The 14,619-nt window shown below is 37.9% G+C and overlaps 1 protein-coding gene across 7 annotated transcripts in view; it reads right to left on the bottom strand.

Annotated features, from left to right (window-relative positions):
* The window catches only part of CUNH8orf34 (chromosome unknown C8orf34 homolog), a 161,451-nt gene that overhangs the window by 123,657 nt on the left and 23,175 nt on the right, over window positions 1-14,619 (bottom strand). For all 7 annotated transcript variants that reach the window (XM_057426125.1, XM_057426127.1, XM_057426120.1 and 4 more), the window contains exons 2-3: window positions 5,494-5,641; window positions 4,403-4,534 (exon numbers count right to left, since the gene is read on the bottom strand). In XM_057426125.1, the coding sequence (XP_057282108.1) occupies window positions 4,403-4,534; window positions 5,494-5,641 (280 nt within the window). The remainder of the gene's footprint in view (window positions 1-4,402; window positions 4,535-5,493; window positions 5,642-14,619) is intronic.

The raw sequence follows: 14,619 nt of genomic DNA, 5'->3' as shown, positions 1-14,619 counted from the left end.
AAACTTCCAAAGGACAGAATTTATGAGAAACAATATGATTTTGAACTTTGTCATGGGACAGAAGCTGAACGAAACGAAGTTCTACTCAACAGCTGCAAAGCTTCCAGAGTAAGCAACAGTCAAATATATGAACCAATCTGCAGGAAAATGAAAGTATCAAGACTCTGTCCTTGGAAAGCAAGGAAGTGTGCTCAAGAGACAATGGTCTGATCCTTAGTTTCAGAGAAATGTCACACAAACACAGGAAGCTTGGACTGCATCTCACTAGTAGGATAGATGGAAACCAGTCAAAAACGTGGTGAAAATTTGCTCTGCATGCTGTGTTTCAGCAAACCATTTTGTACTTCAGTGAAAGTATATCGAAACAGATGTGCTGTCATGGAACATTTCTAAGTTTCAATAGGATTCGTCTGAACAATGATTATGGCTTATTCTGTTGAACCAAAATTGAGTGGGAAGTTAAGCAGAATTAGAACTGAAATTTTTATTACTACTAGAGAAGACATAGTTCTTCTTACTTAACTATTTTTCCAACTAATGAATGGATACTAAAACTAAAGTCTACTTCATTACATCAAGTGGCATGTGTCTGTCCTTTCACAGTATAAACTTGTATCTTCCCAACTATAAGATCAACAAGCACTGGTCATTTTCAAGTGCAGGGTTTTGTGTGACACATGCAGAACTAGGTAAAGACTGTATGACCCTTCCTTAAGATATTTTGAAATATGTGATTACCTTCCCTATGTATGAAGTCCAACATATATAATTTCCAATACACCTGTCACTACACATTTAGTAAAATCCTCTCATAATTTTCTGACCTTCCTTTATTATGCTCACTCAACTCCTCAGAATCATCATATCAGTAATTTTAAATCCCTCAATCTGCTTTTTGATTTATAAAACATTTTCTTTTGAAATTATTTTCCTACAATTAGTAAGATTTATTATCTCTACATCATAGCATTTGTATATGAGACTTTCCCATCTCATCTTAGAAGACTGTAAAGACATGCTTTCCAGTATTTCTGATGTCCTGGTGGTGCATCACCCCCCACATGCACATCAGATACATTCACATGTGTTATGACTTCTGCCACAAATCAACAGACCTTTAATTTCTACTGGATGACAGTACAAGATTAGTACTGTTTTCATCTGAAAATACATTTATTTTTAAGATGTTCTGCAGACAGAATCAGAACAGTTGCTCATTAAATCCTACATTTCATTAATATATTTGTATGACCATTTTACGTCTCAAAACCAAAAACAGGTGCATTGTTATTGAGCATAAAATTACTCATGCATTTAAATCCTACAATAACATTAAGATTGGAGTTCTCTGATAACACAGCCAAACTGGTCTACACAGTACCAGGATATTAAAAAGCTAAGAGAACAATGGTCTAAAGTCCTAGACTGACCAAGGACAGTTAGAAATACACAACATTGTAATTGTAAATGAGATATGGTCAGAATGATGAACTGAAGCAGAGTGAAAAAAAGATCTGTGATCTGAGGTGATGAGGAGATAAACTACTTTGCCTAAAAGCTAGCTGGAAAGTAGTAAGTCTCACAAACTATTCACAAAGTTTCGAATTTGTTCTTCTTCAAATACAGAATGTGATCATCTAAATATTTAATTTTTTATATATATATATATATATATATATATATATATATATATATATATACACAAACACACACACACTAGGAGCCCTAGCTTCAAGCCTCTTCTTTGCCATATAACAGCAGCAGCTTCTGTTTAACTTTGTTTTTGCATACACCAAACAAGTGGTCAGATCCCTTGGATACCAGGGTTTCTTGTTTGTGCGTTATTTCAGGTGTGACTGAGATTAGTCTTACCTGCAAACATCAGAGAACATTCTACCTCATCATCCAGGACGTAAGACTTTTAAATGGTACTGGTCTCAGTATCAGTCCCTTAAGCATGCCATCAGCGATAGGCGTTTTTACTGAACTTCGCATTGTCAGTCACAATCCCTTGAATTCAACAGCTGAGTCAACTTTCCACACATCTTGTGTCCACTTACCCAGGCCATACCTTACCAATTGAGTGATAAGAATACTATGAGAGATTCACCAAGGTTTTGCTAAAAGTCAACATATTAAACATCCACTACTCTGATTACAGGACCAATTATTTCATCTAAGGGGGCAATCAGGTTGATCTAATCAAAAGTGTATGCTTTCATAAATCCATGCTTGCTGTTCCCAATCATATTTCTCTCCTTGCTGTAGCTGGGAACACCTTCCAGGAAAATTTGCTCAGTAACCCTCCCAGAAAGTAAGGTTAGGCTGATCAGCCTGTAGTCCCCAAAGACTCCTGATGTTTAGTCATGAGGAACTCCTACAATCATCATGATGTTTTAGTGATAATAGAACGGCCTTACAATGACATTAGTCTCCTCTCTCAGCGTGCTCAGAATAAATCACATATAATGCCATGTATTTATGTATGTCCAATTGCCTTAAGCACACCCTAATTCTATCTTTCCCTGTTGTGGGTAAAGCTGCACTCCTACAAACTCTGCTGCCAGTCTTAGGGACTTGAGTAGCTTAAGAACAAGCCTTAGCAACTGAAAAGCATTATTAAATGTCCTTCAGGCCACAAGGACAGATCCTTGAGTCCGTATTTATACACCGAATATATTCTGGGTGTATAAATTATTTCCTTGCTTGACATGGCAGAGTGCCCAGCCTCCTCTTTGTCCTTCTCTTGAGACAACCTAAAGACCAACAATCAAGATACCTGCAGCAGGCACACAAATGAAGGGAGTGACACGAAGTCACGCCTAACACAGAGTTTGAAGTGCAAGCACACTACGGGAGGACAAGAACACAGCATGATGACAGGAACAGCTCACAACACCTTTGGCTACTGTTTCTAACAGTTTATCTCCATAAATTGCTGTTATCCAGCAAAGACTATTAGCTTAAACTCAGATTATGAGTGACTATGACCACTTCTCAAAATCTACACGCTTCTTTTGGACCAGTATAAAAATTAATGTGCCCATAGAAAGATACAGAAACATAGAATGGTTAGGGTTGGAAGGGAACTTAAAAGATTATCTAGTTCCAAAGTTCCTGCCATGGCCAGGGACCCCTCCCACTAGACTATGTTGCCAAAGGCCCTGTCTAGCTTGGCCTTGAACACTGCCAGGGATTTGAGTGCTTCTGAAGCAGGGAATGTGCTTCATGAAGAAGAAACAGAGACACATGCTCCATTTTCAGAATAAATAATCGATAAATTTGTGCAATTGGACACATCTACTTGTACAGCTATTTTTTACTTGTTACAGTTACTTATTCTACCAAAAATGTATCATACAAGACTGTCAATAACCCAAAAGCACAGCATCTCTATTGCATAGATCTATCATGATTTACTTTAACCATTGCTGAGCTATATTTTGACCTACTGAGGCCACTGGGAGATTTTTCTTTGACTCCACTGAAGTCTAGTTTTCCCCATCTTGCTTTCAGAGGAAAAACGGCAAGCCTTCTATTGCAGCATACTATAAATCTCTGATCTCATCTGATTAACCTAATCACACTCTGAGTTATTAAAAAGATTCAGCTATTCTGAAAATTTCAAAAAGCTACAATAGCCGACTGAAGAAAATACAATTTTGCAGTTTATTTTGGAGAAGATACCTTGTATACACACTTGGGTGTGTACCTATACATGTATAAGTATATAGATTGGAGAAATATTTATCTGGGTAAAAATTCCATTAAAAATCGAGCTTAAAAATTAAATTTCTTCTACAGCCAGTACACAGGAAGCACTGTATTTCATTAAGGCTTGCTGCCTCTATTTTTATTACTTTTATTTTACAGGTCATTGACAACATTCTCTTCAGTCACCCTATTTCTATTCTGCCTTTTCTTTCAGTGTACATTTAAATTCCTTCAGCAACCCTTGGAGCTGCACACCTGTTCTGCTGACTCTGCCCCATATCTTGAACAGTATCTGTTCATAATTCATAGTTTTGCATTGCCTGACCTGCTGAAAAAACTTGTCTTTTAGGACCAATATCAACAGAACAGATTTTACATATGCAAAATGGCAATAAACATAGAACATCAAATCATAATTGGTATCTGAATATAAAACTGTGCATGACATCCAGATAGGCTTCTGGTTTTTATCTGTCTAAAATTCTATTTTATCTATAGATGACAACATAGGGTATTAAATACTCAAAATTGAAGTGAAAGTAAAGTAAGAATCAAACTCTTCTAACATATATATCTAGCCATTTCAACCGCTCATACTTTGTTTTCCATTTTAATCCTAATTCATCAGAAAAACATACTATGGGTTTGGAAATATGCAGGAATTAATTATGTACTGAAGCTTTCTTACATGACTTGGACTCCGGTGATGGTGGAGAAATGTTGGACACGGCAAGGTCACTCTTTGACTTTTTAGGTTTTTTTGCATTTACCTGCCAAGGTTTATCATAGCTTCTAAAATCTCTCCTTGCTCCTTTATTTTCTGCCAAAAGAATCAAATCAGGCAATTATAACATTTGTAGGGTCATTTTTCAAAGACTTGATAAACAATCCAGAAAAAAAAAAACTAACAGTCCAAACTAAAGTCTGCTCTTCTTTTTCTCTCCTATTTCCAATTTATATGAAATTTCATATATTTCTTAAATTTCCTAAGTATCAAAATTTAGAAATTCATTAACATGTTTTTCATTAAACATAACATGTTATTTTTTGTTATGAAAATGTCCTTAAACTCCATACATTCTCCTACATGTTTTATTTCCAGTGCTTAAAACTTTACATTTTAAGTAAAAAGTAAATTTGCAGGTAACTAACATTTTGACTATCAGCAAATATTTGAGATCTGTAAGTCACTTTTTAAATAAACCAAATTCTAAGAGTAGCTTGACATAGAATATCAAAGCTAAAATTTCTACTTTAGAATCAGAGCAGATATTATTTCAGAAATGTTTTTAATGATTCTGAAGATCTACAATCATAAATTATTCACACTAGAGTTCATAAAGTAGTAATAGCATCTCTCATTAAGTGTTGGAAAGATGGGTTGTTAAAAATGTGTATTAAGGAAAATACCTCAATAGAGGCTAATCTCAAGCAAAAGTACACCACGGGAGAGTAAAGGAAAACAAAGCAAAGAGAAGGGAAAGCAAAGAGGACAGCAGGGAAATCAAGGGACCTTTATATGTACCTTCCTTTTTATTGAGACTGTGATTGTTTCCACTCTGTAACTCCAACTCATGCTCACATGTACATAGGCTAAGCTTAGAGGCAACAATATATATCCAATTCAGTATCATCTACTGGGCAGACAGGATTTACTGTGCATGCTCAAAACTACAGAGTAATACCCATTCAGTAGGTAAACATGTATCCAGGAAATCATGGACAAAAGTGTGGGAAGATTATACTGGAGATGAGCCCTTTCCAGCATACAGAACATACCTGATGTTTCACTCTCTGCCCAAAGTGCAGCAGAGCCAGACAAGGTCCTCTGAAGCGGATTGCGGTTCCCCTGTTTCGACTGAAGATGATCAATTAGAAATGGGATTGGCTGGTCAGGTGTTTCTGTTATCAGTTTGGTCATCAATTCCTTTAGAAAATGAAAACAATACAAAAAATTAGTGGGATATTGCACCCAAACTAATCTAGTATTTACCAAAAGTAAAGGAGCATTTATAAAGGAAAAGCCTGTTTTCAACTTTGAAGAAAACAGCCGGAAACATCTATCTCCTCAAACTACTACTAGCTTTGCCCTATGAAATGTTCATGTACGAAATGCTCTTAACCCACAGAGTCACATTATCCACTGGAATTTACTTTAAACAACCCAATTTCAATTACCTGTTCAAATTTACCCCAAATTATTTGAATACTTAAGAGCCAGTATACTCACTAACAGTAAATGTGAGTAACTGCATGTAGGATTATTACCATAACAAGACAAGTTATCTTTGTCCACTCCAAGCCTTTCCATTCTTTTTATTCAAGTAGTAGTATAAACAATTAGGTATAAGTGAAAATGAGACAGAAACAAGCTTTCCATTTCAGAAAGAGAAATGTAACTTCTGAGAATAAAAAGGAGAAGACATGCCCAATCTCATGTCTTGTGAAGCCATTATCATCCCTAGTGTGATTTGTGATCACTATCTACAGGGAACCAAAAAAAAAAAAAAAAGTCTTTGCTTTGGAAATGGAACTCCACAGGAAGAAATTAATCTAGTTACTAATCTTAGAAACAGCAAAGCTATGGAGTCTAACTTCATTGAGACTGTCTCTCACCAAGGTAGGAGAAACCCTCTGATACAGATCACACAAAAAAAATCCAGATATTGGAGAAGCTCATATTTTAGTTGCTTGGCAACACTCTAACAGCAAACCTTTCTTTTTTCCTCTGCCAAAATGCAGAATTAGTGACAAGTGGAAAGATGTAATCTTGTGCTTCTGATAGACTAGAACAGCTGCAGGAATTCCACTGCAGAGAATTCTCTTACCAAAGGAAAAGTGTCAATCTGTAATAGCTGACTTGTAATTGAAATAATTTCTCTGAATCGTGGTTTGAAAATCATTTTTCTCTCTTAGATTAAAAAATTAATAGCATCAATGCATGTATCTCAGTTCTCATCATCTTGTTTTTTATTAAAGACATGCACAGGTGACAATCTATTAATAATACATTACAAAATTAATGCAGAAATAAAAAAGGCAGTACAGGGATGAAAAATTTCAGAATGCTTGTATCAATGTAAGAAAAATGATACTTGACTGTTGCCATCACTGATTTGCTTGTCACAAGAAAAAAAGGTCTTTAATTAACAGAAACAGACCTAATAAAATAAAACTGATTACATGATTTGTTACTTTATCCTGAGACATAGCAATAAAACTAAAGAACATAACTGCACAAACTACAAAAAGAAAAAAAAGTGCTATTTCAAGGTGACGTGAAATTAGTTCCTATTCAAAAGGACCACTTTTTATCTACTGTTAATATATTGACAATAAGGCCTGAGTGATCTGTGCTGTCTCAGAGTAAAATCACTTCTATTCTGTGACAGCAATTAGAAAAGATGACAGAACTATAGATACAGGCTACTTTTATCTCTCTGGAGTAACAAATCAGTTGTACTGATCCTCTGCACCTAAACCAAAAAAAGAAATAACATTCTTCAAATCATCATGAACTGAAAAGAGTATGCAGTTAAAAAAATAAAAATACTACTTATTTGTTTAATAAGCCTCAAACTGACTTGCCTCAAGCACTTTCAGAGATGGCATTAAAAGTAAATACAGCTTTAAGTCGACACGAAGATGACACAGATTGCAAAGCCTGCCACTTAAGAAAGACTCTTTCCTACAAGTATTCCTACTCTTTCCTACGAGTATTCTGTTGCAAAAGGGGAGTGAAGAAGCTTCTATGTATTTGCTTCTCACGCCATTCCAAGCAAGGTGTGAAAGTGGTCTCCAACTTACCCCTCTGCAGGATGTGCAAAGAACACCTCCACCCCAAGCAGCAGTAACAACAGCAGTGATAACAATTTCAGATGTACACTCTGTAAATCCACACTCACACGCAGGAGGTGTTACCTACTTCCACATCCTTCTGCTACACACACAGTCAGAAGTAGGATCACAACTCCACAATTCTCACTGCCTTTGCCCTCCTACCAAATTCTGCCACCCAAAGGACCTAACTCCATCTGCTCAGCCCTTAACGCATGCTCTTCAAGCTCATGCTTCCTTTGAGACTCTTGCCATCCCAGCAAATTGGCAACTACAAGGAAATAGGTTTTCTGCCTGCCATGGGGTGGAGGGGTGGGAGAGGCAACAGAAGCAAAAAAAAAACCCAACAAACTATAAAACAAAAAAGGCAAAAAAACTTCACATAGGTAGTAACTGTACTTAGCGAGCTCTCAGCTCATCTTTTTAGGTACAAACAGAAACTTCAATGAACAGATATTGCAGATTAGGAATGCCTGTTAGGCAGGTTCTCTCCTCATTAGGAAAATCCGTTGGGCTATTCTTATCGTAGGACCTAGTAAAACGATCGTAAACTTCTGATGAAATTACCCAAAGTTTATTTAATGCTCTCATCTGTTACTCAGATGACATCTTAAGAGACAACAGGAATAACATACTACATGGTACTCTAAATACACTTTCACAACTTTGAAATGTTTAAAAAAGAATTACAAAAGTGAAGGTATTAAATAAGAAAAAATTAAATATACAACAACTTACAAGGCAAGGTTTCACAAGAAAAAGAAAAGACCAACTAGTCTCAATGAAGCCGCCTCTGCATTAACAGCAGAATAAAAATGGCACAAGATCATTGAAAATGAGATTCGTTTCTTGATGAAAAATTCAACAGATAAGTTTCAACTATGCATGAAAACAGAAATGCAAGACACTTACATGTCTCAAAAATATCAATTATACTTTTTGCTTTTCCAGGTCAAGTTTCTAAGTTTCCTACTTGTTCACAATTTCACCTAATTCAAATAAAAAAAATTAAAGTTTTGTCTACCTTTTTAAGATGTTCTGCACAGTATGCATTATAAGAACAAATAAAAAATCATAGCAGACTGAGTCTCCATGCTGCCAGATGACTTGTTTACTATCCATAATCTCTCTACTCCTTTCTTCTTTCCACTGCTGTGTATGAATTCCTTTTACTCTATGTCCTTTTTTCTTTTCTATCAGTGGAAACTGCCCTGCTTTGCATCTGTGCAAGAAGTGAAGAAGCCTGTTCAGATGTCAGTACCTATTAATTCCCTTTGCACACATGAGATGCACTGCTGCACCGAAAAGGGGTGAAACAGAACTTCCATGATTACTATAGACCGGAGCACTAGTGTGAAATACATTCATTTCAGCTGTTTCCCCCACTGTATTGCCCCAAATTAGGTTCTGCCCTGAGAAAGAACAGGCAGAAAGGTGATATAAGCTCCAGAAACACTGGCAATTATCTCCTCGAAGGATTTTACCTTGCAATGTGCAAACCAAAAATGAAAACAGTTATTTCTACTTTCTTCTGTAATGGTATCTTCATATGCTTTAACATTCACTGTTTTATTAAACTATGCAAGACAGACTAGTACAAGAAAATGTGAAAGGGTGATCTGTGAATGTTTCCAGGAGAGAGATTAACGTACATATTAACAAAGCTCTTGCAAATAGCTCTTGCAAAAGATCTTGGGGGAGAAAAAAAACAAACAAACAAACCCACAAAAAAACCAAACACTAAACACCCTCCCAACAAAACTCAAAACAAAAACCAAAACAGGTCTAGTGACTTAATATATTAATTCTTTATGAAGATAATAATCTTTCACTATTGTGCTGTCCTGAGGTCCTCTATTAGTTATTCAATGCAGGCTCAAATTTCAATCTCCTTGTGACTGTCCATGCATTTAATACAAATGAAACAGTCTTCACAGTCTATTAATCCTAGGCCCAATTACAAGAAAGCTCTAATTAGCTATGTCTAAACGTACCTACCAGGTTATTAAGTTAATTAAGAGACATTCTATCTTGCCCTGTAATTGATAACAGTAACTACACAACAATTACAGGTTTTGTTTTCAACTATACAGACTTCTACAGACAATGGCGGAGCACGCATAGATTTTGGCAGTATTATGCTCCGATTTCATGGTTTAAATTAGATGTTTAAAGCAGGCAGAATGAATGGCACTGACAAGATAGCCGTCTCTTACACCTGACCAAACAAAGAGACTAGGTGGCTTAGCTTAAACTACATTTTGATGGGATACAGCTCCAAATTAAGAAAATTAAATGCAGCAGTCTTCATACCAATGTCAATGGCACTCTCATCAATGAAGAAGTAAAGGAAGCCTAGAGAGCTCCCAGTTGACTAGCCAGTGTATGTCCACTTGAGGTATCTAAGGATATCCACTTTTAGGTCACTGACTGTATTGGGTATATATCCACTGACTGCAGTGGAGTTTGGACACTTAGAAAACAGGAAGACATCTACATTTACTTTTGCTAATCACTTCATACAGGCCGCATGTTAGCAAAGAAGATACAAAGTCAAGTGAAAACCTGTGGAAGGAAAAAGTAAGTTTCATAAACTTTTGATTCTGATTTACACTTTTTTCTTTAGAATGCCTTCCTGATTTTTGCAGTTATAAAGTAATGAAATAAAAAAAAAATAAAAATCTTACTGGCTAAAATAAAAGCCTGCAATTCTTAGAATCATAGAATCATAGAATAGTTAGGGTTGGAAAGGACCTTAAGATCACCAAGTTCCAAACCCCCTGCCATTGGCTGGGACACCTCACACTAAACCCTCACCCAAGTCTCTGTCCAGCCTGGCCTTGAACACCACCAAGGATGAAGCATTCACAACTTCCCTGGGCAACCTATTCCAGTGCCTCACCACCCTTACAGGAAAGAACTTCTTTCTTATATCCAGTCTAAACTTCCCCTGTTTTAAGTTTGAACCCATTACCCCCTGTCCTGTCACTACAGTCCCTAATGAAAAGCTCATCCCCAGCATCCTTATAGGCCCGCTTCAGCTACTGGAAGGGTTCTTTGAGGTCTCCACGCAGCCTTCTCTTCTCCGGGCTGAACAGCCCCAACTTCCTCAGCCTGTCTTCATACGGGAGGTGCTCCAGTGCCCTGATCATCCGCGGGGCCCTTCTCTGGACTTGTTACAACAGCTCCACGTCCTTTTTATGTTGAGGACACCAGAACTGCACACAGTACTCCCAAGTGAGGTCTCACAAGAGCAGAGTAAAGGGGCAGGATCACCTCCTTCGACCGGCTGGTCATGTTTCTTTTGATGCAGCCCAGGATACGGTTGGCTTTTTGGGCTGCAAGCGCACACTGAAGCCGGCTCATGTTAACTTTCTCACTGATCAGCACCCCCAAGTCCTTCTGAATCTGCTGCTCTGAATCTCTTCTCTGCCCAACCTGTAGCTGTGCCTGGCATTGCTCCGACCCAGGTGTAGGACCTTGCACTTGGCATGGTTAAACTTCATGAGGTTGGCATCAGCCCACCTCACAAGCGTGTCAAGGTCCCTCTGGATGGCATTCCTTCCCTCCAGCGTATCAACCAAACCACACAGCTTGGTGTCATCAGGAAACTTGCTGAGGGCGCACTCAATCCCACTGTCCATGTCACTGATAAAGATGTTGAACAAGACCAGTCCCAACACCGATCCCTGAGGGACGCCACTCGTTACTGGTCTCCAGCCGGAGATTGAGACACTGAGCACAACTCTTTGTGTGCGGCCATCCAGCCAGTTCTTTAACCACCATGTGGTCCATCCATCACATTGATGTCTCTCCAATTTAGAGACAAGGATGTCATGTGGGACAGTGTTGAATGCTTTGCACAAGTCCAGGTAGATGACACCAACTGCTCTGCCCCTGTCCATCAGTTCCATAGCCCCATCATAGAAGGCCACCAAATTGGTCAGGCTGGATTTCTTCTTAGTGAAGCCATGCTCGCTAATTCTTACCTGAGAGCAAAAAGGTAAAAGACACTGCTTCTACCACCAAAGCTAATCTTCTATAGGAATAAAGGAAAAATACTAACAACCTTCTTTCAGAGAATAGCTAGACTTTACATCTTGAAAAAATCAAAATTAAAAGAAGAAAATCACATTATAGACAATAATCAGTTTGGATCTCCAAATATTTTAAGTGTTCATGGAATTATCACCATGTTCCCTATAAAATAAATTACTGAAGACAAAGCAAATTTCCACATAAAAGCAATTTGCATGCCTGCACCATACTAGTTGTTTCAAACTAACCAAGACAGAAAAAACAGTTAAGAGCAAACCTTACAGGACTGGTAGTCCTACTTATCTTGTTTATGAAAATACTCAGACTTTTACCTGGAACTGACTAATAAATTTTCAACCAACTCTTTCTTTGATCAAAGCGTCAACACTATGAACTCCTGCCATTTCAGCTAGCTGTGCAGCTAAATTTAAAATCAAAAACTGCAGTACACAGCATGGAACACAGCCCACAAAGAAATTGCTTTAGATGAACAACTAAAGAGAAAGTACAAAGCTGATATGATGACCGTCATGTTATGGTGCAAACAGATTTCCCCTAAAGGTGGCACTGGTAGGAGAACTACAATATGGACTACAGGCACAGGTAATATTTTCATACTCTGACTACTGTAATTGAAAATCTCAAACTGCTTTTTTTTTTCATATCCCAAATCCAGATGAGAACTCTGATATGTAAAAGTGGCAAACTTTTGGTTTATACAATAACAATAGTAAGAGGGAGTCTGAAAACAAACCTTGAATAGCTAACAGCCCTCCTTAAATGTCCATCTATTAAATATCTGTACCAATTCAATAACAGAAGACCAATTTGGGGGCTATGTTATTAACCATATACTTCAGGACATTCTGGAAAGCAGTATGGAACAACATATTCTTTCCACTACAAACCTTTTGCAAATCACATAATCAGTTCCATGACTTGGATGAACTAGTGCTATCTGAGATAAATCTAACTCATATATGCAATAGTTCATAAAATATGCATCACTGACCTTACTTAGTGATCTGGAAACAAAAACCTTTCGCATAGATGAGGTCTGGTGGAGAATTACGAAGTTTCACCAAGAGAGCTCATAATATTCTACTAAACTCCATCATGCACATCATATTGTGTAATATCTACCTGAACCTCGTTGTATTTTTTCACTTATATATTCTTTGAGGGATTTCTTTCTCTTGTCTTATTTTTGATATTTCAAATACCATTTTCCCAAATGTATTATATGATTTCTGAGTTCACAAAGTAGCTGCAAACACCTCTGCTCTTTGGCTTTGTTATTGAAAGATTTCATTTCTTCCATTCAATCTCTTCAGACAAGAAAGCTGTCAAAGGAGAGACTGCTGGTACTAGGTTACTCTAAAACATTAATTACTTCTCAGTACAAGAACAAAAGGTTAAAGACATGCCGTCAGATATGCCAAGCATGTCAACAGTTATCACACTTTCTCCCATGGTTTTCAAATCACGAAGACTTTCTGTGATAGCTTACACTTTTTCAGCAGTCCTGTGTCTCTGCACAACAATCTCACACATGTGGAATTATGCCTTCCATATCATTATCTGAACTTGACAAGGGTTTATCAAACAAGGGTAGCTTGTGCTATAGCAGAAGCACCCTAAGATTTCCCTAAAATGTAATTCAGAAATCTCCCTCAGCTTCCACCCACTCTATCAACCAGTGGAAATTCTACCCTGAAGGCAGGGCACTTCACAGTTCAAGAAACAGAAAATGAAAACTACTGGTTTTCTGAAAGATCTGTCAGATTTCCATCAAAAGGAATACTCACAGATAAAGTCTAGGAAAGACTATTAAAACCTGGACTGATTTTATTAAATTGCAGCCATAAACCAACACTGACTGCACATCACTGCCTTTCCTAAAAGCTAACTTAGGAGGGTAGAACTGATCTTTCTCTGATCAGCTGAAGTAATTATTCCAATTTCAAGGTCTAAAGTGGAGCCACTTGTTCCTCTGTGTTCAATGTTTCATTACCACAACTATTAAAAAAAAATCACATCATATTTCCAGTTTAAACTTCACTGACTTTGCTTCTACCTACCCAGCACCTTTTTTATTTTTTAATTTCCCCCCCCCCTGAGGGAGGGTAGCATATGAACTAAAGCAGTCGGTATTTTTGTGGCTACCTGTGGTGAGTTGCCAGCAGCTAAGTACCCACCATCTGGGGGAAAGAACGGGAAGAGAGCAAAACCAAGAAAAACTCATGCTCAAGCTAAAGACAGTTTAATAACCAAACAGAAGAGAAAACAAACAAAAAAAAACACAAACAAGTGATGGCAAGGCAATCCCTCACCACCTCCTACTGCCCAGCCAGTTCCCAAGCAATGGCTACTTCAGAACATTTAGCCTCCAGTTTTATTGCTGAGCATGACATTGTATGGCAAGAAGTACCTCTTTGCTCAGGTTGGGTCAGCTGTGTCTCTTCCCAGACTCTTGCCCCCCCCCCAGCCTGCTGGCTGGTGGGCAGAGTGAGAAACAGAGAAAGCCTTGACCCTGTGCAAGCACTGCTCCGCTATAGCTGTAACTAGTGTATCAACACTGTTTTGTCAAAAATCTGAAACACAGCACCATATGGGCCGCTATGAAGAAAATCAACTTCATCCCAGCCAGACCCAGTACAGCATTACTACAGTAATGGTTATTGAGGGCTTATGAGGGACAACCAGGAGGAGAAGGCTGTACATGAATAAACACAACTGGTATATTAAGGGATTGAGTCAGCAAAGCACTTAAGCTTAGGTATTTTTTATGCATAAGAATCACATGACTGCCTGAAACCATGTTAAAACTAGCAAAGAACAGTCCTGGCTATAGTGCAGAAGCAACATACCCTCATTCTCCTGCTTGCTCCAGTGCACTGGTAGCTAGAAGGAGTATGCTGGGGTTCATTCCACCAACAGTGGCATGGCCTCAAAGAAAGCACTGCCAGAACAATTTTGACAGCAAACTCTTCAGAGTCATAGGTTTGATAGCCTGATGCTGTGCTCCTC

Source organism: Pezoporus wallicus, unplaced genomic scaffold (assembly GCF_028554395.1).
Source record: "Pezoporus wallicus isolate ANWC-B61680 ecotype Strahan unplaced genomic scaffold, APGP_CSIRO_Pwel_v1 contig_4131, whole genome shotgun sequence".
NCBI lineage: Eukaryota > Metazoa > Chordata > Aves > Psittaciformes > Psittacidae > Pezoporus > Pezoporus wallicus.
This window is presented reverse-complemented; position numbering and strand designations above follow the sequence as displayed.